Source organism: Peromyscus eremicus, chromosome 16_21 (genome assembly GCF_949786415.1).
Source record: "Peromyscus eremicus chromosome 16_21, PerEre_H2_v1, whole genome shotgun sequence".
NCBI classification, from domain to species: Eukaryota; Metazoa; Chordata; class Mammalia; order Rodentia; family Cricetidae; genus Peromyscus; species Peromyscus eremicus.
Genome location: NC_081432.1, coordinates 3,591,730 through 3,618,149, shown reverse-complemented (window position 1 = coordinate 3,618,149; position 26,420 = coordinate 3,591,730). Strand labels below are relative to the sequence as shown.

At 56.5% G+C, this 26,420-nt stretch overlaps 1 protein-coding gene across 1 annotated transcript in view; it reads right to left on the bottom strand.

Moving 5' to 3' along the window:
- Positions 1-152: 152 nt before the first annotated feature.
- Positions 153-26,420, bottom strand: part of Itpr3 (inositol 1,4,5-trisphosphate receptor type 3) — a 71,540-nt gene continuing 45,272 nt past the window's right edge. Inside the window, 43 exon segments of the mRNA XM_059282438.1 lie at positions 153-882; positions 1,143-1,304; positions 2,223-2,383; positions 2,913-3,078; positions 3,773-3,900; positions 3,981-4,085; positions 4,488-4,680; positions 5,117-5,281; positions 5,696-5,868; positions 6,174-6,299; positions 6,398-6,590; positions 6,672-6,782; positions 7,260-7,346; positions 7,432-7,533; positions 7,647-7,742; positions 8,136-8,246; positions 8,367-8,567; positions 8,701-8,882; positions 8,999-9,173; positions 10,732-10,901; positions 10,988-11,078; positions 11,158-11,266; positions 11,350-11,498; positions 11,647-11,837; positions 12,127-12,247; positions 14,256-14,381; positions 14,460-14,585; positions 14,723-14,974; positions 15,932-16,132; positions 16,230-16,352; positions 18,032-18,157; positions 18,591-18,665; positions 18,743-18,907; positions 19,679-19,776; positions 19,779-19,843; positions 21,047-21,104; positions 21,493-21,622; positions 22,803-23,002; positions 23,550-23,691; positions 24,220-24,364; positions 24,459-24,532; positions 24,534-24,711; positions 26,101-26,329. Of these exon segments, the coding sequence (XP_059138421.1) occupies positions 814-882; positions 1,143-1,304; positions 2,223-2,383; positions 2,913-3,078; positions 3,773-3,900; positions 3,981-4,085; positions 4,488-4,680; positions 5,117-5,281; positions 5,696-5,868; positions 6,174-6,299; positions 6,398-6,590; positions 6,672-6,782; positions 7,260-7,346; positions 7,432-7,533; positions 7,647-7,742; positions 8,136-8,246; positions 8,367-8,567; positions 8,701-8,882; positions 8,999-9,173; positions 10,732-10,901; positions 10,988-11,078; positions 11,158-11,266; positions 11,350-11,498; positions 11,647-11,837; positions 12,127-12,247; positions 14,256-14,381; positions 14,460-14,585; positions 14,723-14,974; positions 15,932-16,132; positions 16,230-16,352; positions 18,032-18,157; positions 18,591-18,665; positions 18,743-18,907; positions 19,679-19,776; positions 19,779-19,843; positions 21,047-21,104; positions 21,493-21,622; positions 22,803-23,002; positions 23,550-23,691; positions 24,220-24,364; positions 24,459-24,532; positions 24,534-24,711; positions 26,101-26,329 (6,050 nt within the window). The 3' untranslated portion in view covers positions 153-813.

Here is a 26,420-nt window from a genome sequence, read left to right as displayed (position 1 = left end):
CAGCGGCCAAGTGGATCGAGGCCGGGCCTGCAGCCCGGTGCAGCCAGTCTAGTAACCAGAGCTCTTGTAGGCACTGCCTGAGGGGAGGCCAGGCCGCCAGGGCACACTGGCCACCAGCTGTGTGGGAAGCAGAAGCGCAGCCCCTGGTGGACTTGGATTCCATTAATTTATTTAAGGCAATCAACACATTAGTTCTCAGGACATAGGACTTGTAAAACACGACACCAAAGAGAAAACAGCAGTCAGGACACCACTTCCACACAGCTCAGTCCTGCCCCTTGGGCTAGTGACTCTTGCCTACAAAGCCATTCATCCTGAGTCATCGGGCACCTTGGATGGGGCCAAGAGTTCAGCACACTGTCCCCAGCAGGCACAACAGGGTGGGATAACCCCGGGGAATAAGTTAAGTATCAAGCCCTAAGTAGCTAATAACAGCAGGCTACCACCTTCCTGAGGCAGGAGGAAGGCAGGGAACAGCCACAATGTAGTGCTTGGAGATGAGAGGCAGCCCACTTCTAACCCCTGCAAGGACCACTGAGGAATGTCAGTTACTGCTTCAAGGCACAACAGTCTGGAGGACCTAGTGTCCTCTAAGGCATTAAGGTAAACTGAGTCTCTTCAAGGGCTCTAAGCAGGACTGTGCTCTGAAGTACCCCTGCTGGCCAGAGCCTGGCTTGCGGGAGGGTTGCCAGCAGAGCAGGAGGTGGAGTGGGCACCTGGCCTCCAGAGGTTGATGGGTCGATGGCCACCTGACCTGGAGGAAGGGCAGTAATGTTTGCCGTGGACCTCCTGTGGGGGCTTCTGTGGCTCTGCTCAGCGGCTCATGCAGTTCTGCACATCCACAAAGCCCAGACGCTGCCTCCGTTTCCGCTGCTCTGTCATCTGAGTTAAACAAGTCTCGTCAGGTGGCCCAGCACCCTGAAAGGCTGCGTCCTCCCCTTACCCCCAGGGTGTCCTCAGCCTGCCAAACCCTTGATTGGGTGCAACTGGGAGATAAGGGTTATGGAGCTATATTGGGTAGCTGCTGCCACATGCAAAGGAAGACAAGTTCCTGCCACACTGAACCCTTGGAGGCCTGCCTGGCTGCTACAGAAGACAGACCACAGGTGGAGAAGCTTAGGACCCTGAGGTTGGGAACACACCTGCTCCTTGAGTTCATTGAGCTGGGCGGTGAGGTGGGACACCAGCTTCATGGTGGAGCCAAGTTTCTCCTGCAGGATTCGGATCTCATTCTGTTCACCCTCACCCTCACCGCTCACCAGGGACATGGCGCGCATCCGTGGGAACCAGTCCAGGTTCTTGTTCTGGAACAAAGTGCTGGGGTGAGGACCAGGGAGGCATTGCTCAGGGACAGCCACACCCTTAACCAGATGGCTAGCAGGGAGTGTGTCATCCCTGGTCTGGTCCTCCCAGGCAGGCAGGAGGAAGCCAGAGGTGGGCTTCCACCGCCACAGCAGGCTGCCTTTCGTGAGGTGGCCCTGCCCACTAGTAAGCCGTTTGCTGGCATCTCTGCCATCTGCTCACTCCCTGCCCTCGCACCCTCCTTTCTGCTGCCACAGAGGTGATGCCCCATACCCAAGGAAGATGGGAGGTACACGGATGGCCAGCAGAGCCAGGCCTCGCTAGGGAGGGCTAGCGCATGTTTCCCAGGACAGACGCGGCAGCAGGAGGGAGAGGCACCAGCAAAGCAGTTTTCTGGTTCCCTGTCACAAGCTGTGAATTCTCAGACCAACAGATAAACCCCTCGAGACAAAGCTCTTCACTGCCGCCATGACTGTGGAAATCGGAAGGATTATATTTAATTCCTCCAAGCCTGGTATTTCTAAGCTTTTCTAGGCCTTCTCTCAGATTGGGGCAATGCTGACTTTAGGAAGTCATCCTCCCTTGTGCCTTCTCAGAGGCCCTGTGGGATCAGCCTCCCTCAGTGGCCTCTCCCCACTCCATACTGCCCCCCACTGCTGTACGCTAGGGCCCTGGTACACCATGTTCCTCCAGGGCTGACGGGTTCCCTGCAAGTTCATTTTCTCCTCACATCAGTAGAGTGAATCCAGGGTGGCTAGCAGAGTTTTGCACAGTCAAGGGCTGGCCGCAGCTGCTCCTCACTCCCTGGCTGGCCCGACACCGTCGGCAGCTGTTAACCTTCAGGCCAAGGCCAGCAGATGTAGCATCTCCTCCAGGTTGTGGACCAGCAGAGCCAGGCCTGCAGTGGTGTACACACTCACCTTGATCATCTGAGCCACGTAGCTCTCGGGGCCTGTGTAGTCCGTCTTGTTCTTGACACGGACCAGCACGATGAAGTACAGGTAATTCCACATGTTGTGCTCCAGCTTGATGTGCTCCTCGAAGGAGACTGTCTTGTTGTCAAACTTGTCCCTCTCCAGACCTGGGGGCAGAGGGAGGAAGTGAAGCCATTACCCACTTGAGGGCCACCATGGTGACTGCTTTAGACAGTTCACCCTGGGCTATTTGGGTCACTCTCTTAACGCTCAGTTGACCCTGGGCTATTTGGGTCACTGTTAAAGCTCCCACTGCTCAGCCATGGAGACACTACTCCTGCAGAGCAGCTGCCTGAGCCCAGTGGGGACAGGACTAACCGGGTCAATAGTCTGTCCTGCAGGTGACCCCTGCTCTTTGGGCCCTGGTCACTGGGTTTGAAAGAAGCAGTGGATGGAAACCAAAAGCCTGAGACCACAGTGCCCTTAGGTTCCTCTTCTGGAGGCCCAGGCTTGAAGCAGTGGTTTCCCAAGTCCTGCTAATCCCAGCACAAGCTAGGTGGGCTCCCTCCATCCTGGAATGGGCAAGCAGCCATCCACCTTGTGTGGGGGCCTCAGCAGGGGTGGAACTGGGGTGCCACGGTGTAGAAGCCTCCAGCGGCACAGCAGGAACCAGCTAAGCGCGGAAGTGGGCCTCACCACAGATGAAGCATGTGGTCTTGAGGATCTCCTCTTTCTTCTGCTTCTCACTGCGCAGGTCGGCGAAGGTGTCAATGATCACCCCAAAGATGAGGTTCAACACAATGATGATGACGATGAAGAAGAACAGGAGGTCGTATACCACCCGGGCAGGGAAGAGGGACTCCTGCACAGCGGGGTAGGGGTGGGGGGGGGGTACTGTGAGGACACAGTTCAGCAGGCCGTGTGGCTGTGCTCACTCCAGGCCCCAAGAGAGAGATGTGGGAGCCTAAGGATGGCAGTGGCATCATCTGTCAACTCAAAGAAGCCCTGAGCTGACCTTTGGAAAGGGCTGGCCAGGAGGAAGAAGCCCTTACAAGTTTGTCCTGTTACAAAACAGGCCTTGTTTCTGCCTTTAACTTAGTTAAAGGGAAGGGCAGATGTGAGCTCCTAGGTCAACTTTCAGGATGTCTCACACATTCCAGAACCCTTGTCTAGCCAGAGATGACTTCTCCCAAGCAACTGGGAATTGATGGCTTGGACAGCCAGCAGCCCTGTGTTAAGTTCTGAGACTCCTCACAGAGCTGACTCAGTGTCCTGCTCCACCCTGCCCCTCCCATCCCCGCCCCCGGGCTGAGGAAGCCAGAGACTGATGCCTGGCTCACACCTTCCCAAGCCTCAGCCAAGACTGTTGCCATGGCGTCCCTTGTAGCGTCTACAGTGAGACTAAGTGGGCTGGGGTGGGTAGCTCTGGACAATGTCACAGAAACTGGCTGGGTATAGGAAGCAGGGAGCATTCACAGAAGTGGGTGGGATGGTCAGCATGGAGGGGACCCAGCTGCTGCCTGGCTGAGGCCCAAGGGCAGGGCAGGGATACTCACATCTTTAGAGGGCTTGCGGAGGATGTCACCCACACCACCACCATTGCGCAGTCCATGGTTCATGACGGTGACGATGCACATAAGTAGAGTGTCACAGGCCCGCTCAGTGCTATCCAGCTCCTCGTCCTCTGTGGGTGGTCAGTACGCTCAGACCCGGGCTGCCCATTCTGTCCTGTCCCACCCCATCCTGCAGGTGTCTCGGCCTTACCTTCTAGGATCTCAGGCACCGATACCTCCTTGACACAGTCTATCTTGTCCCCACTACATGTGCCCATAAATGTGGCAGCTCCATGTGACATTTCCAGGGTGCTGGCTAGAGGTGATAGGAATAAGGTCACAAGGAGATACAAATGTCTGTCTGACCTTAGCATTGCTCTAGTCTGTCCTGAGACACATCCCTGGGAGGCCTCCCCTCCTGCTGGCTCACATACAGCTAGGGAGGGTCTCTGTGACTCTGGGCCTGGCCCAAGGCAGCCCCTGCAGACACCAGGTTCTCCATGACAGACAGGTCTGCCAGGCTTCCATGGCTCTGCCTACCCCCCAGGCTGCAGTGAACTAGAGCGTGCAGGTTGGTGTAGACTAGATGTCCCCAAAACCCAACAGGAGGAGGCAGGGAGCCTAGAGGAACAGGCATGCCCTGCCTGGTGCTGACAGTTACCTCTGCGTGCCCATTGTCACCCCCACACACCCACCCCAGAAAGGAAGTTCCCAAGACCTCTGGAGTGGTTCCCAGGCAGCCGGTCCACCTCCAGGATGAAATCATCCTTGAGGAAGAGGAACCCCACGATGGAGAAGAGGTAGACTAGTATGAGGGCCAGGAGGGCAGTCAGCAGGATGGAGCGGCCATTGCGAGTCACACTCTTGATGACGTTAAACAGCGTCTCCTCACGGTAGATGAGGTCGAAGAGCTGCAGGGACAGCACCTCAGTAAGTCAGGCCCTGCCTGTGGGGTCAGTGCCCAGGCCGGAGTGAAGTAAACTGGGAGGTTTCTAGGAAAATCTGTGCTTCTAAGACCAGGGGCAGATGTGAGAGGTGTCATGTTGAGTGGACACCAGCCACTCCGGAAGGTTGGCAACTCTTACGCTACACTCCCAGGGACGCATTGTAAGCATTTCTCACACAGTTGTACATTTCACCCTGTGATTCTAGGAGGCAAAGTTGTCATGAGACATAGGGCAGATAAGAAACCTGCTTAGAATTACACACTGTGTTCAGGTCAGAGGTTGGAGGACAAATGCCTGGCCTGGCCAAGTCCGGATTGATCCCTCCTCTGAATGGGACAGATGGAGGCTTATGAGAAACTGGGGTTGGAAGCCCGTGGCCCCAGCCCAACTGCAGGCTCACCAGGATGCTGTAGAAGAGCTCATGGGCAAAGAGGCCCAGAACGCTCGTCAGGATGTAGCCCACGTGGTACAAGAACTCCATGTCCATGACCATGGCCTTATAGCCACGGATGAAGGTACCACGGTTGCCCACGAAGCTCACCACAAACACGATCTTGTTGGTCAGCTAGATAGAGAGGGCAGGATGTGGCAGTCAGCACCCCATCATCTATCCTAACCCTCAGCCCTGCCACCAAGCCTAGCCCAGAGGCTAGTCCCGTGGAATGAGTTGTGAGAGGTGCAGTATCAAAGAAGTGAAGCCCTGGGGAAACTGAGGCTCAGGTGAAGCAGGCTGGAACGTAGAAGACCCCAGTCTTACAGTGCTGTGTTAGGAAAAGTCGTAAGTTTGACATCCACCTGTGCATGGCCCAGGGGATGTCAAAAACCCTGCATTTGACGCCCAAGGCTGCTGATCTCAAGTGGCTAATCCCTGACTGCCTGAGTTGTGCGAGAAGCCCAGAACAGGCCTACAAGGAGCTGGCACAAGAATGGCAGGGATCAGCAGGTGAGCGGGGTGGCCAGAGGACCCCGCAGCACTCACATTGAGGGCACCCAGGATGTTGAGTGTGGGCCCAATGCCCAAGTAGTAGATGGACCGTAGGATGAGCGCCACAATGAGGGGGCGGACACTGTAGCGCTTGGTGAACAGCGCCGCAATGGAGAAGCAGATGAGGATCCAGAAGAGCAGCGAGATGAGTGGGGAGCCCAGCACACCTGGGGGCAGTGGGCAGGCATGAGCAGGGTGCTTAAGCCCTGACGGCCCCAGTGTGAATCCCAGAGCCCCTAGAACCTCCCCTAAGGACCTAGTGTACCTGCCGCACCCTGCCAGCTGCTGCAGACATCTCAAGTCTCTGGCTTACGTCTGTATGTGTGCACACATACATGCCCACAGGCCATCTCCCAGGAGGCCAACCTCTCTGTCCCTTGAGCCACACTTGCCCTCATAACATGCAGAGGGCCCACAGGGCAATGCAGGGGTGTGTCTCCCCACTGTGCAAGGGAGGGGCGGGCAGCCTCACCTGTGGATGCACCCTCTACGTAGGGGTAGAAGAAAGCGATGATGATGTTGATGAACACAGCCAGGTTGAAGGAGATGCTGCCCCACAGTGTCATGCGGCGGGAGAACCAGTAGATGAGCGGCATGCCTGAGGAGACAGTGTGGCGTGAGGGTCCAAACACCCCCTCTGTCTGGGGGCCCAGGGAGGGGAGGGGCCCCAGGGAGGGGAGGGCCCGCGGTCCTCACTGCGAAGCCGACGCTGCCACTCCATCTCGTTGTGCAGGAAGGAGGACTGGTCGAAGAAGTCGCTCACTTTGCTGCCCTGCTCATCCTGCTCGGTGGTGGTGAAGAGCCGGTGCTTGGTCTCCTCTGTCAGGAACTGGCAGATGGCAGGCACGGGGAACACGATCTGCTCCATGCTTCGGTCTTGCCGCACAATCTGATTGGTCAGGCGACACCTGGTCACACTGGGCAGAGGCCCTCACTGCCCCCAGCTCACACCCGGTGTCCTCTGCCTCACCTCAATCTGCGAGGTGTGGTTCTCGTAGTAGGCCAGAGGGTCCTCCTCCTCCTCCTGGGCAGGCGCCGAGGACTTGAGCATCTGGGACAGCTGCTTGTTGTTGAGACTGAGCTGGGGGCAGAGGTGTGGGCATTGGGTCAGCCCTGCAGCCATCCAGAGTGTGCTCCTGGGGGTGACCCATCAACCAGCCCAGACCAAGCCCACTCAACCAGAAAGGGGAGTTGGTGCCCCCTTCAGCCCTGTCCCGGGGTCCTGCTCCAATATTCCAGACCTGTCCCAGATGCAAGGTCTTGCTCTCATTTCTGTATCAAGGTTACAGCACTGTACCCCAGTCCAGCTGCAAGCCCCACCCACAGATTCTAGCCTGGCTCTCAGATCCAAGCTCACTTGGTTCTAGGCTGGCTTTGGATGACCGCAGCTTTCTGCCTCTAGCCTGCCCCTTGCTTCTCTCTCATTCCCACAGAAGTCTCATTCCTGCCCTCACGTCACAGCTCTGTTCCTTCACAGCCACCAGTCCATCCAACTCCACCAAGTCAGGCTCCTGGGTTCAAGCCCCACCCCACCCCCAAACTCTCACCCCTGCCATACCATGGAAGAGATGCCCTCAGCTTCCTCCTCCTGGATGCGCCTCACCGGCTTCAGCAGGTGCTGCAGCTGTTTGTTGTGCCTGGAAAGCTGCAGAAGACGGGACAAGACAGCTGTGAGCATTGTTCGGAGGGCATGGCCGCAGAGGGCCAGGGCCACGGGCAGCACTTGGTACCTGAAGCGCCAGGATGTAGATGTTGTGGCCCACTTCACGTGGGCTCACTTCTGAGTTTTCCCTCTCCTCCTCCTGCAGGTAGGCCTTTTTGATCACGTCCACCTGGGGGGTGGGACGGGGAACAACAGCACTTGCTGTTATGCCCACTCCTGGGGCACAGACCCCCATCCCTGTACCCCCCACGCAGTCCTCTCCTGCTGCCAGCCTGCGCTCACCAGCTCCTGAGGCCGCAGGCTGATGAGGATGCGTTCCGCATTCTCACTGTCATGCCGACTCTCCATCAGAGCCAGGAGAAGTTTGGAGGCATTGTCCTGGGTGGAGGGGTGTAGGAAGCAAGCTGAATCTAAGAGCCCCCATTACGGCCTTTTAACCTCCTCCTTACTTTGTTCTCAGATGTCGGTATGCTCAGAAGTGTCCAGTGTATTAATCCCCTACAGGCCGGCCTTACCCACCCTGAGCAAATATGTTCAAGCCCCCCCCACCCCCGTACTAACACACACACACAGGAAGTGCTCAGGGAACCCAAGGTGAGTGTGATGTCTGTTCACACGTGTATTCCTGTGTAGCCAGTGCAACCTGCACATGCACGGAAGGGGCCCCCACATACAGCACAATATAGTGCCACACCTGTTAAGCACCCTTGTCACTCACACGTGAACACACGTTTCACAGGCACAGCCGGCATGCTCACCACTGGGCCCCACCTTGAGCTGCAGCACCAGATCCATGCGGTACTTGCAGAGTGGGCTGATGTCATTGAGAATCAGCGCAGTGATGATGTCGATGCCATTGGATTCGTGAGTCACGATGCAGGTCTGACAGGAGGTAGTGGGAGATGCAAGCGCCAGACCCATCAGAGTCGGGGTGGCCCTGCAGCCCCGCTCACACCCACTTGGCTCCTTCACAAGCACCACTGCCACCACGAGGCTGCTCACCTGGTTCTCATGACATGGGCCCTGGCAGTACTCTGTGAGGGTCTCCAAGGTCTGGATGACCAGGCCCACGTTGTCCTCATTGATATAGAGCCCCAGCAGCCCCAGCCCCCCCGTGGTGCTGCCACACATGATGTCCAGGAACTGCAGGGTCTCACACACCAGATTGTAGTTGGTCTTGTTGTTCTGACAGCGCAGGAAGTTCTGTGGAGCACAGGCAGGGTGGGAGCGGCACAGCACCGTCATCCCCACCAAGAGGACATCAGTTCCGGTGGCCATGCCGGGGATGCTGGCTGATTGGAAGTGGGGGACAGGCAGGCATGGGCAAGGCACTCACCTGTAGGTCACGGTTGTGGTTCTCACACAGCAGCTGCAGGAAGCGCAGGATGGGCCGCATGATGAGCACGGAGGTGCCCATCTCGTTACTCTGCCCGCGCTCACCCATCTCATGCCCCCGGTGCAAGCTAGGGCCCAGTGAATAGCGGGAGGAGCCGGGCATGGAGAAGGAGGCCACACGGCCTGTGGGGCAAGACTTGATAAGGCAGGGGCTACTGGAAGCCTCTCCCCATCTGTGAGACCCCCGTGCCCTGCAAGTCTTATCCTGGCCCACACCCCATGTCTGCCTGGAGCCCAACCTTTGGTGGTAGGGTCTGCTGGCTCACGGTCCTCACGAGGCTGGCTGCCCAGGTCACTCATGTTGACGGCCACTGTGGACTTGGTCTCCTGCTGGGCTCGCTTCATACGGTCATGCAGCACCCTGAAGAAGCGCTCTGACTTCTTGTCGCTAGTCATCAGGTTGTAGAAAGATTTCTGGAGATGGATGGGAGGTGACGAGCAGCCTCAGCACTGTGCCTAGCTCTGGGTGGCCATGGTAGGCCTCAAAAACCCTAACCCGAAATTGGGTGTGGTAGGTGGGTATCATCCTAGCCCTGGGAGGTGGCAGCAGGAGGATCAGGAATTCAAGGTCATCCTTAGCTACTTACAGAGTTTGACTGCACCACTCAATGCAAAGGAAGTCTGAGAGACACATGTACCCTGAGATGGAGGCTAGGGATGGGCTTGGGACCTCAGCAGTTAATGGGGAAGGCCAACCTGCCATGACCACAATGCCGGGCGTGTGGGGGGTGATTGTGGCCTGCCTTCTGCCCAGGCCCTGCTGGCCACTGGCTCCAATAGCTACTCCATACTGCAGCCAGAGCGATCCCTTGGAGGCCTAAGTCCTGTCCTTCTAGTGCATGCAGCCTTCAGGGGCTCCGTCTCCTCGGAGGAAAAGCCTCCGCCACTCAGGGCCTCGAGGCCACGTGAGAGTCTCTTCCTAAGACCCCAGGCCTTCCCTCCTCCAGCCCCTTCAGGGCTGCTCTGCACACTCTTCCCGCACAGCTCCAGCATCACCTCAGGTCTCTAGTTCTGTCCCCCAGACTTGCCCGTCACTGTTTTCCCCATCTGTGCTAGGGGTGAAACCGAAGGCCTTGTGAATGCTGGGCCAGGACCACCGTGCTGGATCACCAGCTCCACCGGGTGTGCTTTGTTTTGTTTTTTAATTTTTTATTTCTTTTTAGGTAAGAGTCTCTCTACATAGCCCTGGCTGTTTGGAGCTCACCATACAGACCAGGCTGGCCTCCGAATCAGAGAAATCTACCTGCCTCTGCCTCCAGAGGGCTGGGATTAAAGGGGTGTGCCACCACCTGTTTTTTTACTAAAGACAAGTTTGAGTGACAGTACTCAGGCTGGCCTTGAAGTTGCTCTGGAGTCCAGGCAAGCCTTGAACCTGGGACCCCCCTGACTCGGCATCCTCAGTAGCTGAGATGGCAAGCCCAAGCCACTAGGCCCAGCCTGTGACTGTTTAACACAACCCTGTGCCCTGCATTCCGTATCTCCTGGCTTGGATGCTGCTTTCCACAGTGTCTACACTCTGCCTATGTCCTTTCCAAAACAGACATCAAGAGAACAGATTTTGTCTCCTTTTCAGAGCGGATGCTTGGTGCTTACGTCATTGTCAGTGACGGTTTGGTGTTCAGTGCTGAACAGGAAATGTGAACAAAGGGCTGAGTCAGGGAAGAGTGAATGAATGAATGGGGATAGAGGAGTCAGGGCTTTGGAATAGACCAGGCCTCCAAAGCTGAGGCGGATGGAGAAGAGGAAGCAGGAAGAGGCCTGAGCAGACATGGAAATGCTAGAATGTTGGGCCTAGTGGGACAGGACAGAGTCGGTACAAGGCCGGCTTGGGCGAGGGGAACAGGTGCAGACTCAGAAGGTGGACTCCAGCACCAGTTGCCCCCAGCACCCAGGCCTCCAGCCTCAGCACCACGGCTTCTCCCACGCAGGCAGCATCACCAGAGGTGAAGACACTCTGCTCCAACCCCCACACCTGGATCTCAGTGTTGCCTCCATCCAGCAGGCGGATGGCCAGGCCAATGCTCTCCTGGAATATCTTCTCATTCTTGGTGCTGGTGATGAGGTCGCAGACCAATTTGGTGGCCCCTTCCTTGTCCAGCCGGCACTGGGTGGCTGCGATGGCTGACCAGTCCTGGTCCAGGCCTTGGGGAGAAGCTCGTATGAGAGACAATGGTTGCAATCAGGAGCCAGCCACGAGGGGTGGGGCAGGGGTGGCCCACGGCACTGACCAGAGCCTGTGGGGTCAGGGAGCTCGCCCCGGGAGCTGGATTTCCGGTTCTGGAGGTAATTCTGCAACAGCATCTTCCGCAACTGGTTGCCCTGGAAGGACAAATGAGGCCTTTGGTGACCAATGTCCTGCATCCTGAGCCCGCTCTGGCCCGGTGGTGTCGGCACTCACCCGGTCTCCGTACTTGCTCTTCTTCAGCAGCATCTGCTGCAGTGTCCGGAGCACCTTTACACACAGCTTCTCCTCTGACTCCATGAGGCCCTTGGTGTGGCGGATGAGCCTAGGGCAGAGGCAGAGGCTTAAGGGGCCACCTGCCTCAATGGAGCCCAGACCCAGGTCACCACGCCCTCCTTCCCTGCTCACTTGGACAGGAAGCCCCCACTCTCGCAGCGCTGGTAGGCTTCACTGCCCTCCAGGAAGAGCAGCTCAGGCCAGTGCAGCATGTCCACCAGCACGGAGAGCTCGGCCTGCACCAGAGGTTTCAGCCGCTCTTCTAGGGCCATGATGATGTCCTGGGAGGGAGGGCAGGGTCACCACCTGGCTCAAGATGACCAGGGTGTGGCCACATGCCATCTCCCAAAGACTATACACCGCCTGAGGGGCAGCAACCCCCTCCTCCCCAGGGCAGGTCCGTCCTAGGGGCCAGGCAACCACGCCCACCTGCAACTTCTCAATGATGTTCTTGTAGTCCCACTGGTTGGCGGTGGGGATGACGCGAGGGAAGGTCCGCGTGGCCGTCTTGTAGTTGGCAGCACTGCGCTGGGCTGCGGCTGCACAGCTGCCCCCACTGCTGAGCAGGGCACTCATGTGGGCATCCAGATCCATGGGCAACAAGATGGCCCGGCTCTTGGCTGTAAGACAGGGCAGCACCGGAGGACAGGGTGGTATGGATGGCTGGGCCAGGCTCAGGCTGCCACATAGGGGCAGGGAAGAGTATGGCCTGTGCCCTGTTGGGCGTTCCGCCTGATTCCCCCAGCACACAGGGAACCCAGCACCACCTCCTGCCTGGGTCACTTGCAAACACACAATCAGCAAGAGGCAATGAGAGTAACCCCGGCTGGATGTGACCACCCTGGGTGACATTCGCGCTCAGGGATAAGGTGGTCGCTATGGGGCTGGTGTCCCCAGCAGGGTACTCACCCACCATGGCGAGGGTGCGGACACAGGCTTCCACGGAGCCCTTATGCTGCTGCTGCAGCCAAGGACACTCGAGCAGCCGAGTGGTGGACTGCAGCAGCTGTACCACAATTGTTTGGTGTGTCTGCAGGGGACAGAACCCGGAGGCAGCTCAACCAGCCCAGCGGGGCACGGGCCCAGGACCCTCACTGCCACAGTATGTCTTTGGTCTAGACAGAAGGTCACCAGTTCCTATGGCACCGAACAACCTCGCCTGGCTGTACAGGGCCGCCATGTGAGAATTCCCCACAGCTCAAGGCTGGGCTCACAGCCATATTAACCACCTTTCCTTCCTTTGAAATAAATGTGAGGAGGTGCTGTGTTTACATGGTTCAAAACCCAAAGTCTGGCTCAGTGGCTAAGAGCACTTGGTGCTCTTTCTGAGGGCCCGAGTTCAATCCCTAGCACCCATGTCTGACTGCTCTTAACCACTTTAACTCCAGCCCAAGGAGACCGACCCAATACCCTCTTCTTGCCTCCTCAGGCACCCAGATACCTGCACAGACACACACACACACACTTAAAAAAAGAAAAGATTGAAATAGTAGTGCACACCTTTAGTCCCTGCTCTCAGGAGGCAGAGGCAAGCAGATCTCTGTGAGTTGACCCAGTCCCAAAAAACAAAGTACAATTTAAAACTGAACAAAAAATAATGAAAGAATAGATACACTTTGGGCCAGTGAGATAGCTTAACAGGTAAAGGTGTGTGTCTTGCAAGCCTGGTGACCTCAGTCTGATTTCTAGAATGCAAGTAAGGGTAGAAAAAGGGACCTGACTCCAGAGCATTGTGTCCTGACCTCCGTATGCTCACGCTTATTCAGCACACACACACACACACACACACACACACTGTGCACACATACAATAATACATTCTGAAGGCCTTTTTAAAATTCTACTTTATCCCATCCTACAGCCAGTCTGAGGCTGAGGGGAACATTTTTTTTTTTTTTTTTTAAGACAGGCTGGCCTTGAACTCAGAGACCCACCTGCCTCTGCCTCCTCAGTGCTGGGATTAAAGGCGTGCACCACCACCACATCCAGCCATAGATAAAAAATTTCAGTCTCCTTGTCTCAAGTGTGTATCAAAGCAACTCACCCTTCCTGGATCTAACCTTTTTTTCCCTTCTTGTTTTTGAGATGGGGCCTCACTATCATACTATGTAGCTCTGACTGTCCTGGAACTTACTATGTAGAGCTGGCTTTGAATTCACGGAGATCCGCCCGCCTCTGCCTCCCAAGTTCTGGGATAAAGGCGTGTGCCACCCTGCCTGGTGTACCTAACCTATTTACTCTTCCCAGAGCTAGCCTGGTGCCGGTGCTGGCCTTGAACCCATGAGTGCCACTTCCACTGGCTTCTTTTCGATCCTCTGTGTTTATAATTTAGACAGTGCCTCGGAGCCTTCCTCAAGGAGACCTGGGACTCTGATTGAGGCTGAAAAACATCTCAGCCGTGGCTCTCTCAGTGACTCAGGTCAGCCCCTGCACAGGGGTGCCAATGAGTCTCCAGGCTGCCTGCCTGCCCAGCACCCACGGGCAGTGCAAGGTCTCTGTAAGCGGTCCCACCAGCCATTATGGCTCTACTGTCCTGCGCATCAGCCACACACACCCCACCACCCCAGGTCCTGCTAGACTGACTGAGGGATTCCTGTGTTAATCTTGTCGATCCCATGGGACCTCCTAAGTCAGTGTGGAGTGTGTCCACGGGGTTTCCAGAAGGCTGGAAGACCTATCCTAAACATATGCTGCACCCACCCATGGGTCAGAACCCCAGCATGAATAAAAAGGAAAAGTGAACTGAGTGCCAGCATTCATTGCTCTTTGTGGATGAAGCGTGACCAGCCATCCATGTTCCTGCTGCCAGGATGGACTGTACCCCTCAAACAGCACGCCCCACCAGTTCCTTAAATTGTTCCTTGTCGGTTACTTTGTATCATTCCCACTGTAGTGCCTGACCCACACTGGGGGCCGTTTGTTACACTGTAATGACTAATACACTGTATTTCCTGCATCTTCATGTGCTCATGTAAGCAAGGCTATGCTGGGCGAGAGAGCCAGCTAGAGTGGCCATGCTTGACCGTGTGGGCTGCTCACCTGCAGCGACGTGCTGTTCTCTGAAAACGGGGAGCTGAAGAAGGCACTGATGGTGTCCAGCACCACAGTGAGCACGTACTTCTCTAGGGTGGGGTCTGCCAGGCGTTTCTCCCGTTTGTTGCAGACCTATGGAGGAGAATCATATGGGGAGATCTGCGGGTCACCCCTCCACCCAGAAGCCCAACCCTGGCCCCCGGGACAGACCAGAGCCATGTCCAGGGTGAAGTTCTCGAAGAGCGTCCAGATGTGGTTGCTGGTGTAGATCTCCTTCATCTCCACCTCTGTGTCCACATAGCAGTGGTTCACGAAGTTCACGTACGCCATTTTAACCTGGGCAGCGGGTGAGCGAGGTGTGTCACCAGTGCCTGCTCAGGCTCTCCCCTCTTAACCCATCATCTGACCCCCAGTGTGGCTACACCGCAGCCTTCTCCCCGCTCTGTGCCCCCTCACAGCCCAAGGGTGCACACCTCCGTGATGCAGTCCTCGTGGGTCACCACAGACACCACGTCCTCCAGAGGCAGCAGGGAGGTGCACTTGATCTCTGTGTAGACATTCTTGCCCTCCGCACAGGCAGCCAGCAGGTCCACCAGGGAGATGTGGTACATGAGGGGGCTGTGGTCCTCCACGCCATCTCGGGCTGCCTTCATCATGTCCAGCAGATGGGCCAAGGAAGCCTTGTCATTGTAGAACACCACCACGTCGTCACCTGCGTTGGTCAGCTGTGACAAAGGCAGGTAGGAATCAGAAACCTCGTCTGGCAGCCCCAGGCACCGCCTCTCTCCTGTGCTCCTCGGGGCAGGCTGAGCCGTGACCCCAGCTGTGACCTGATACCCATGCTGAAAGTTTTGGGTTTCTGAAACTTTCATATAGCCCAGGCTAGCTTTGAAATCACTATGTAGCTGAGGATAACCTTGAACTCTTAATTGTTGGTTTTTATTTATTTTATGTATATAGGTGTTTTGCCTACATGTATATCTGTCCACCACATGTGTGCAGTACCCACAGAGGCCAGAAAAGTGTTGGATCCATTGAACCTAGAGTTACAGGTGGTCATTAGCCATTGCTGGGAATTGAACCCAGGTCCTCTGAAAGAGCAGGCAGTGCTCTTAACTATGGAGCCATCTCTCCAGCCCGACTCTGAATTCTTGATCCCCATCAGCCTCCTAAGTGCTAGGGTCACAGGTGTGAACCATCTTGCCTGGCTCCCTGCCTGAGTTTTGGGGTTCCTTGGCTGATGTGTCTGGCCCTCTTCCTTCAGAGACCTTGACCCTGGATCTGGAAAGTGGCCAAATCTCCTCAGCCCCCAGCGTGTGCACTGAACTGAAGCATGCTCCACCGCTCTCCTCTCCCTCACGGTCAGGAGTTAACTCGGCCGAAGTGAATGCTTCAGCTGTAGTGTCTCACCCGGACATCCCTGTCTCTGTCCCTGCCCGCCCCCAGCCCGCTGTGAGGTGCTCCTAGGGAACAGACCTCCCAGACTGGGATCAAGGCTCAGCCCGTTCTCCATGTTTTGGGTGAGAATAGGTTTGTGCATTCCCACTCTGCACCAGGCCCCGAAGTCCAGGTCTCCTGACCGATTCTGGACAGGCGCCCCGAGTTCTGCCGGCTTTCATTCTCCCTCCCAAGCTCTCCCTGGGACCCGCCTCCCAGCTCCCTGTGGCCCAGGCCGCCCTCACCTCGGTCATGATCATGTCCTGGCACTTCTTCACGTACTTGCCCTCAGCCTTGATGACGGTGTGCAGGAAGTCCAGGTACTGCACGTGGCGCCCGTGCGTGGCCAGCAGGTGTACAAAGTGCTGTAGCACGGGCTCGCTGATCTCAGAGCACAGCTGGTAGTTGTTGAGGAAAATGTGCTGCATGGTCTCGGCCTCCAGGAGCTGTGGGGGCAGGGGAGGGCCATCAGAGATGGGTGGGGCCCATTGGAGAGAGGAAGGCCCATCGGGGACTCTGTGCAGGCGCACACATGTGCCTCACCCCGGGCGTGAGGAAGAGCTGTAAGTGCTTATGCAGCAGGGCCTGGTTGCCAGGGTTCCCGGCACAGAACTTCTGCAGGAACTGGTGTGTGTAGCGCAGGATCTCCAGCATCTTGTTGTCCCCCTGTGTGCAAAGAGAGGCTGCTGGGCCACCAGGAGGGACAGGCCTGAGGTGGCTGCTGGGCCGGGGGGGGGGGGGGCACCGGGGACAGGCCTGAGGTGGCTGGAAGTAGTCACCAGGGGGGACAGGCCTGAGGTGGCTGCTGGGCCGGGGGGGGGGGGGGGGGGAACACTGGGGACAGGCCTGAGGTGGCTGGAAGTGGTCAGGATCCCATAAGCCTCTAGGCTAGGGTTAAAAAAAGCATAGGGAATGGGGTTGGGGTGGGGTGAGGTGGGGTGGGGGAGCTTTACAGGAAGCTCAGTTGGGAAAATGCATCCATCAGATTGTTCTGTGAGCAAGTCCTTGGGGCATTTTCTTGGTTAATGATTGTTATGGGAGGGCCCAGCCCACTATGGTAGTGGCCCTTACCCCTGAGTAGCGCCACCCCTGAGCAGGTGGTCCTCGAAAGCTGAGCGAGCCATGGAAGCAAGCCAGTAAGCAGCACCCTTTCTGGAGTCTGCTTCAGTTCCTGCCCACTTCCCTTTATGATGGGAGATTAAATATATATGCTCCCTATGCTCTGAGATTAAGTATATATATTCCCTGTATGCTCGGAGATTAAATAAACCCTTCCTCCCCAGATGCTTTAGGTCATGGTCTCCACTACAGCAATAGGAAACTAGGGAGCTTCGCTAGCTTCGCCTGTGGTGAGCTGGTTTGACCCCTAGAATCCATGTGAAGGTGGAAGGAGAGAACAGATGTGCCTCCTGACCACATACACACACCCTAGCACATGCACAAGCAAAGCACACACGTGTGCACACACACACACATTAAAAGTCCGGGTGCAGCCTGAGATGTATGTGTAAGATCAGCTCAGGTGCCTGGAGCAACACCCAGCTGTTAAGGGCACATGCTGCTCTTGCAGAAGACCCAGGTTCCACCCCCAGCACCCAGACCAGTCGGTTCATGAACACCTATAAATTCCATCTCCAGGGAATCTGACACCCTCTTCTGAACTCTGAGCATGTGCACACAAACACAAACATTAAAAAACAAAAAACAAAAAACGATCAGCCAAGATGAAAGGCTGGGTCAAAGGTAGACAGAGGCTAGTGAGGGAAGGAGGCCTGGGGAAGGACCGGGTATCATGGACCTACCGGGATAAGGAGCCCAGGGTCAAAGGGCCATAATCTGGACCCCTTCCTAATGCTGTAACCCCTTAATGCAGTTCTTCATGTTGTGGTGACCCCCAACCATAAAATTATTTTCATTGCTGCAAATGAAACTGTAATCTGCTGCTACTATGAATCATAATGTAAATATCTGTTTTCTGATGGTCCTAGGTGACCCCTGTGAAAAAGTCACTTGAGCCCCACAAAGGGTTGTGACCCACAGTTGAGAACCACTGGTCTAGATGGAGCTGACTGATAGGCAAGGTTAGCCCAGAGGAGGGGAAGGAGGCTGAGGTCATGGGTAAGCCTTAGGGTCAAATTGAACTCAAGGGCTGTGTAGCTTAGTGAAGAACTACATGAGCAAGGCTCTGGGTCCAATGCCCAGCACCCCGGGGAGTGGGGGGTTCACAGCAACCGAGGAGCAACTCAGAAGAGCCAGCGGGTGACTGGCTTGGCTGAGGTCGGCCTGGAGGGTTGCGGGGTACCGTGGTACAGAGGTACAGCATAAGCAGGCTGGACGCCAGTCACCTTGTCATAAGGGATCTGCAGCAAGTCCAGCATGACCTTGTGGGCGTCCATGTTCTTCAGCAGCCTCTGCTGCTTCTTCCTCATCTGCTCCCCCACCCCACACATCTTGTTCAGCCTCTCCAGGATCTGCGGGGGAGACATGAGAGATGGAGCCTTGTGCCTCCTCCTCAGGGTCCCTCTGCCTGGCTAGCTGCAGCCAGACTCATCTACCACAGGGACAGGAGAGGGGAAGGACCCTGGGCTGCTGCCACTGCTGAATCAGGCCATCTGGCAAACCGGCGAATCCCTAAAATCCCATCCCACCCGTAAAGTGTAGAGCGACAGGGCCGTAAAGCGGAGTCTCATTAAGTTCCTTCAGCTTTAAAATAACTATCCAGGGCCTCGGCGGGGCTGTTTGGAACATGCCAGAAAGCTGGGAGATGCCTGGCTGCAGAGCCCAGAGGGAGGAGTTGAGAGAAGCTGGACCAGCAGGAGCCCCATCAGAGTCAGGTCGAAGCCAGCTGCAGGACACTTCCCACCCCTCACCCACCACCCACCCACCCACACCCTGCCACTCCACGCCCTTGACAATCTGGTAGTTCTCACTGCTCTTCTCCCCGTGTGGCTGTAGAAATCCCTCCTCATCCGAGGGTCGCTGAGAACACAGAGGGTAGAGTCATCCAGGTCCCCTCATTCTGGGGCACCCTGTTTGGCTCCCGGAAGCCAGCTCACCTCTTTCTTGTCCTTGGTGGCGCCTGCCTCCCCCTCCTCGCCCTTGACGCTGCCTTTCTTGTCCACCCACAGCTCTGACTTCTCCACCATCATCCGCAGTCGGTCCAGTTCCGACTTGATCACCTTATAGTTCTCCACATCCTGGGCTGAGATTAGCAGCTGGACCTGCACAGGGAGGGCGTAACAGACTCACGGGGCATAGGTCCCCAGATCTGCTGTTACACAGGAAACTATAGTGCCCTCCCAAGACCAGGACCCACCTAAGCATCACCTCCGTCTGTTACAGCCCCCTCCTCCAGGAAGCCTCCCTGCAGTGAGCTAACACGTTGACTGGCCACGGTTACTCAACTCATGTCACACACCGCTGTGACCTGTCACTGGTCCACTCAAGATGCCGAACAGGACGGGAAGCACTGCAGGCTCACTGAACCCCGGTGAAGGGGGGACCTGAACTCTAAGGACTAGGGCCTACATGTGGTCCCTCCTCCCTCTCACTGGGCCTGGGCCTCAATGTCCTCCTCTCACAGGGGGCTGAGAGGGGTGTCACATCCTGAGGGAGCTGGGGAATTCTGGGGAACTAATGCAGACTGGCGTCAAGGACCAGTACATCATGAGTGCTTGCTAAATGCCAGCCCTGACCAGCAAGCATCTCACAGGAGGCTGCCAAGGGGACAGGATGCCACAGTGACGGACGCCAGGAAGCTCAATGAGGATGCCTGCAAGCCAGGCTTGGCAGGGAATGATCGGCAAAGGTGTGCATAACTGCCCACTCTCAAGGGGTGTCCACAGCGTGAAAAGTGAGTCAGGGCAGGAGGTGCCAAAGGTGGCTGAGACTGGACCCTCCCCTGAAGGATTTGAACAAGGCTGGAAGTCCTTCAGCGAGGCCCAACATCCCTGCCAAGCTACGAGCAGCTAGATCCCCGTGGTCCTTCTCACCTGCTTGAAGGTGTGCATGGCCTCCTGGCGCTGACTGAAATGCTTGAAGAGCAGCTGCAGGGCGCCGGAGACGAGCGGTGCATAGTCGTGCATGGTCAGTGCAGCAGCACCCGCAGGAACATGCGGCCGCCCTCATCATCTACTTCTAGCATGCTGCTGGTCTTCCTGCCAGCATGGGTGGGCAGGAGTGGGAGCCAGTGAGTGAGGCACGGGCACCGCAGGCTCTACCACCGCTGGAGCAGGGCCACACCCAGGGTACCACTGGCTCACTGCAGATGCAGTCCTTTTCCCACCCATGGACAGGGAATCACTGCCCCCGACCCCTCAGGATAGCCCTCAACCAAGCTCCTGCTGCAGAATCATGTGGGATCCATAGTCCCCGCACACTGAGGGGACGAGAAGACACCTCCTCCTTCAGTGAGAGAATACCAGCTGAGCCTGGGGGATTGCCACCAGTAAAAACCACAGACACTTTCACATCACCTCAGAGCTGTTAATGGAAATTGTGAAAATACCATTTATGTTCGCCACTAGCTGGAGTCACGCTGCTAATTACACACACCCATGCAGCTGCTACTTGATGTGCTAATAAAGAGCCACATACGCAGCTGTTACTTCCGATTTATTTTCTTCAGCATTTTGATAACTATTTCAATGCATTGTTTCCCTTGTAAATTTGTGAGCTTTATTTTATGAATCTATTCTGCACTACTGTGTTCTGGTTTATTTTTGAGACAGGATCTCATGTAGCCTAGGCTGGCCTCGAACTCACTATGTAGCGCCCTTGAGCTTCTGGCCCTTCTACCTCCACCTCCCGAATGCTGGGGTTACAGGTGTGCAACGCCACCCCTGGCTTATGTGGTTCTGGGATCGAACCCATGACTTATGAATGCTAGATAAGTACTCTACAAACTGAAGTACATTGCCAGCCCCTATCTTATGAAGTCACAGTGGAGTTTCTGAGAAGAGATCCACTGAATGTGCCAGATACCAAGGAAGGCCGGCACCCACTGGCAGGGGCTCTGAGTGGCAAGTCACTCCAGCATAGAGGGGCGGGGAGGGGGGCATGCTGCAGCACCCCCATCTCACCCTGCTGTGAGACGGGACAGCTGCCACGAGCTGTGCTGAACACAGAGGCACAGCTGACCTGCATGAAGCGGGGGAAATTACCAGAATGCCTAGGACCTAGATTTACCCTATACATGAGGGACGGGCAAGCCAGGGAGGGTCTTCTGAGGGACACGGTGGAGGGAATGACCAGCCCTCAGCCTCAGGAAACCCAGGTTGTCCAAAGTGGGTAACATCAAGCCTCACGTTGACAACCTGTCTCCAACCCTGAACCTGAGCCCACCTCAACCCCAGCCTCACCCCACTCCAAACATGGCCTCTGCCTGCTCCCCGATGCGGTCCAGATTCATGTTGGCAGCTGTGGGGAGCAAGAGTGACAGAGGTATAGGATAGATAGAAACTCAGGTATGGGGGTGTCCACACCAGCCCCAGATGCTCCTGCAGCCCCTCCACCTGCCCACCCCCCTTCGTGAGGCAGAGCTTCCAGGCTGACAGCGTGGGGCAGGAAGTTCAGCAGCCCAAGGAAGCCCAGGCCCTGGTCAGCTCCCGGTGGGATATGATGATGACCCTAGTCAGGTCCTAGCTTCCCTGCGGGCCTATTTCTGCGGGCCTATTTCCCCACTTAGAAAGGGTCCCTGCCCTGCTCCTCACTGTGGCAACCAAAGGGGCAATGGAAATGCATGTTGGGAGTAGGAAGGATGGGTTGGGGAGCTGCAGACGGGGAGGTGGCAGGAAGCAAGGCTCACTGGTGGAATCGAAGGCCGGTGCCGTGCCGTCCGCCCCACTGTCCTGCATGGGAAACACCTCCACGAACTCCTTCTTGAAGACCGACAGCAGGTAGGAGATGCGGTAGTCCAGGCGCACGTTGAGGATGAACTAGACAGACAGACGATGTGAAGACCAGTCTCCCGGAGCCCTGCTGCTCCAAGAGAGGTGACCCCAGAATGGGCTCTGGGATCCCACCACTCAGGATGCTCCAAGGCATCGAAACAACAATATGGTGATATTTTATTTGTATTAAAATGTTATTTGTATGTTAATAAATAAAGTTGCCCGGGGTCAGAGCTATTAGCAAGCCATAGGAAAGCAGGGCAGTGGTGGCGTATGCTTGTAATCCCAGCACTTGGTAGGCAGAGCTGGGTAAGTCTCTGTGTGTTCAGGGATACAGCCATTATTGGATACACACGCCTTTAATCTCAATACCAATCATAGAAAACCTGGAGGTCTATACAGACAGGCTGTGACAAGGCGGTCATGTGGTTGGGTTTACAACCAATGAGAAGGCAGAACAGAAATTCTATATAAGGACTTTAACACAGAAAGTAGCTCTGGTTCGGAGAGTTAGGACCACCACAGGAGGAAGGGTAAGGTTTTAGCTATTAGCTCTGACCTCTTGGCTTTCTTCTTTGCATTGGTTCTGTGTTTCTTATTTAATATAAGAAGGTTGGTTACATCTACACAACAAGCCTCTCTGTCCCCAGCTCCTGGTCCAGTGATGGTGGTTGGCGCCTCCTCTCATTCAGCATAAGGCAGTGAGTCCTCTCATCTACTGCTCAGTCCCCCCACACACCCCAGGCCAGACAAGGACAGGATGTGCACAGAAACTCCCCGGGTCAGCGGGCCAAACTGTCTGTCCTTCCACCTACTCTACCAACAGGCCTCTCCAGGAGGGAGAACTGAGGTACAAAGACGGGGTGTGGGGACCTGTGACTAAATTCTGTCTTCACGGGATAGAAACCCCACCTCTAACTTCCCTATGGTGGTCTCTCTGTCACCCTCATGCCCTCTGGTCACAAGGGTCCCATCCCTCTTTGGGACGCCATTAATTGCTCTTTGTGAAGCAGCATGTCTATGTGGGGCTTGAGTCCCAAGTAATGTCAGTGCTGCTGGTCCAAGAAGAACCTTGAGGACCAATGGGCTGGGCTACATAACCTGGCCAAACCCTGTGACCCTGAACACCAAGGGCTCCCTACCCCTGCCACTGGACCGCCCACCCACCTGAACACCAAGGGCTCCCCGCCCCCGCCACTGGACCTCCCACCCACCTGCCCAGCACCTGCAGGATCTCCAGGATCTTCAGCTTGGTCTCCATCACCACAATGTCTTCATTATCCTCAAATTTGCTCCTGTCCAGCGGCTCAGGGACACCCGCTCCGGCAGGCAGGCTGGAGGCACCAAAGACGGACTGCTTGCGGCTCAGCACCATGGTAGACATCATGTGCCCCACGCCCTGGATGGACCTCCGCACATTCTTGCCTGTGGGTCACAGAAGGGGGTCACCAGGGGACGGACAACAGGGTTCCCAATCTCTGCAGGACAATTGCTAAAAAGGGACAGAGTTAACCCAGGCAGGCTTGGGCAGGGGGTGCGGTGCGGGGGGGGGGGGGGGGGGGACAGGGAGCTTTATGCCAAGTCTAAGAAAACAATGGACCAAGCCAAAGCAAGCGGGTGGTGTGGAGAGATGAGCGAATCTCGGTGTGAAGCTGAGAGCCACTACAAAGCCTGAGGGACCGAGGGGACACTATGCCTGCAATGCTGAAACCATGGGCCGGACCCCAGCACGATTTAGATGAGTGTGTGTCCTGGGGCACCAGGGAGGCTGCAGACCGACAGCTCCTCTCCACGCTCCCTGCTGGTGGGGCTGCCTCCCCGCTCACTCAGTGGTCGTGCTGAATCCCACTCAACTTCGAGACCAAGCAAGACCCCAGAGCATCACAGCACCTGGGCCAGGGGGATGGCGGGGACAGGAAGCAGGCAGCACTGTGGGGACCAGGAGGGGGCCAAGGAGGGGGCCGAGCCTCACCACCAGGCTCCTCATAGGCCTGCAGCATGGCTGGGGGTGCCTGAACACAGTCAATGATGCCCAGCAGTGTGCGTGTGAGGCGCAGCAGCTCACTGAAGCTGTAGAAGCCGAAGTAGATGAGATTGTGCGCCAGGCTGACCACCTGCGGAGGGGGCGGGGCCGAGTGAGGGCGGGTGGGGATGCACACGGCGGGAGTGCGGGGTGTGTGGCTGGTGTACATGGTTTGGTGGGGACAGGACCAACACACACAGAGGTGTGGTTTGTGGAGTTAGACCAGTGTCCTGAGGGGTGGGGGGCACGGTTTCCAAGGTGGTGATTGTCCAGGGGGAGAGTGTGGCTCTGTTAGGGTCCAAACAGGATAGAGAAAACCAGGATGCAGGGGTATCTGGAGGATGGAATTTCCAGGAACGGCAGACCCTGGCTGATGAGTTGAGTGGACTCAGCCCAGCGGCTCTCTTCTGGGCACTGAACCCTGGGGAGTCTGCCCACTGGGGAGCCTCAGCTATCTATGCAATCCCCTGGTGGGCTGAGGGCACCAGGAAAACGGGGTCGTGGATTCCACAACCCATCCCTGGATGCAGACCAAGGCCGAGGGAGGGCGAACCACAGCCCCACCATCCCCCAGCCCCACCAGCCCCCAGCCCCCAGCCCCACCAGGCCCCAGCCCCACCTCAAAGGTGAGTTTGTTCTTTTCCTCGTTGGCGAAGGGCACGGCCTCGCTGACCACATTGTTAAGGTAATCTTCCACGAACTCCATGGTGCTGGCAAATTTGTTCTTCTTGTCATCTCGGGAGGCGTTGAGATTGGAATCATAGCTAGAGGTGGAAGCAGGAGGCATGAGGGTCCCCGTGCCCTGCCCCACCACCCTGTGCCCCTCCCCGACTAGCCGCCCACCCTCCGGACTCTCACTCCTTGATGGTGATGGCCGTGGGGATCTCCGTCCAGAGGCGGGCAAACTTGACGGGCGTCACCAGCTCCTGGGGGGTCGCGGTCCACGTGCACGTGTAGCATCAGGTGGCAGAAGGAGGCACGCAGGTCAAAGGGCAGCATCTCATCCGCCATGCACAGGAAAAGCAGGTCCACGCCCAGCTGCTTGGAGATCTCGTGGATGGCCAGATACTGGCGGTCCAGGCACATGCGGGCAAACAGCTTCAGCTGGTACCTGCAGGAGGCAGTGGGTCGGGGAACAGCAGCTGGGGCAAGGGCAGCAGCAGGCTCGGCCCGGTGAGGAACACCTGCCAGAGAGGACGGCTCTCTCCCCTCCAGGCTCAGCTAGGCCAGGACACGGGTGGGAAGAACCCGCTGGCGAGAGGTGTCTGACATCAGTGAGAATGATAATAGGTGTCTCGCTCTGGGTGACATCAGGCCTCTTCCTCCTCACCACACCTCGTTACCTCTGGGTCCTGGAGCCAGGCCACCCTGTGTATGAACTGTGCCTCAACCCTGAAACACCAGGCAAGGTCTTTCACACTCTGTGCTTGTTTCCCAACTTTACAGGGACGGGGCTACCTACTTCCCAGGGTATGAGGTGTGAGTGATGTGCTGAGGATATCCCATCAGTACCCGAGCACAGCTTCTGTGCAACTGTGTCAGACATGTCTGGGCAGGCGTGCTGGCTCACGCCTATAATCCCAGCCCGAGGAGGGATGAGGGAGGGAACTCCCCCTGAGCTCAAGACCAGCCTGGGCTAAAGCGTGAGACACTGTCTCAAAACAAAAAGCCAGGTGGTGGTGGCACACACCTTTAATCCCAGCACTCAGGAAGCAGAGGCAGGTTTGAGGCCAGCCTGGGCTACAGAGTGAGTTCTAGGACAGCCAGGGCCACACAGAGAAACCCTGTCTTGAAAAACAAACTAAAATACAGGCCAGGTGTGATAACTCACGAGGCAGGAGGACTACCATGAGTTAGAGGGTAGCCTGGTCTACATAGTGAGAGCTTGTCTCAAAAAAATAAGGGGCTAGACAGACAGCTCAGTGGTTAAGAGCACTGGCTGCTCTTCCAGAGGACCTGGGTTCAATTCCCAGCACCCATGTGGCAGCTCACAGCTGCCTGTTAACTCCAGTCCCAGGGGATCCAATGCCCTTTTCAGCCCTCTACAGGCACCAGGCAAGCACATGGTGCAGAGATATATACAGGCCACATAGAAAAATAAAATAAAAAATAAACAAGAGCTCAGTGGGCAATGGGTGTTTGCTGCCGAGCCTGATGACCTGTGAGTTCAACCCCCCAGGAACCACACTGTGGAAGGAATCAACCCTGGGAACTGTGACACGTGCATGTCCACACAGATGCGCGTGTGCACACACACACACACACACACACACACACACACCTATAAAAACATGAGATAAAAAATTAACAAAAGCAGAGAAGTGAAAACACAGGAGACTTGCCCAGAGACAGGGCAATGACATGCTTTTTAAAAGCCTGGCCCCTATGCTGAGCCTGGGCTTTGTGCAGGGCGGGGCTGAGGACAGGGCACCCGTCTGCCCAGGCAGAGGCCCCGACAGCACTGGACCTCAGGAGGCGGGTCCCCCGCCCGGGCTGGTACCTGTAGTAACTGAGCACGTTCTCATCGTGCGCGTTGCCTGCCCGCGCCTCCTGGGCCAGCTGCCTCACACTCTTCTCCTGACGTTCGTTGTTCCGGTCTGTCCACGTGAGCCACACTTCCTCTTCCGAGTACTCGATGCTGAGGTACTCATGAGACTGGGCCATCTCCTTCACGGGCCGCAGCCTGCAGCCAACAGCACGGTCAGGGGGCGCCTCTGGCCACTCAGAGCCCCGATGCCCCTTATTTGTTTTCTGAGACAGGTTCTCACCATATCTAACCCCAGGGGTCCATGCCGCCTTGTGTGGAGTACAAGCCAGAGC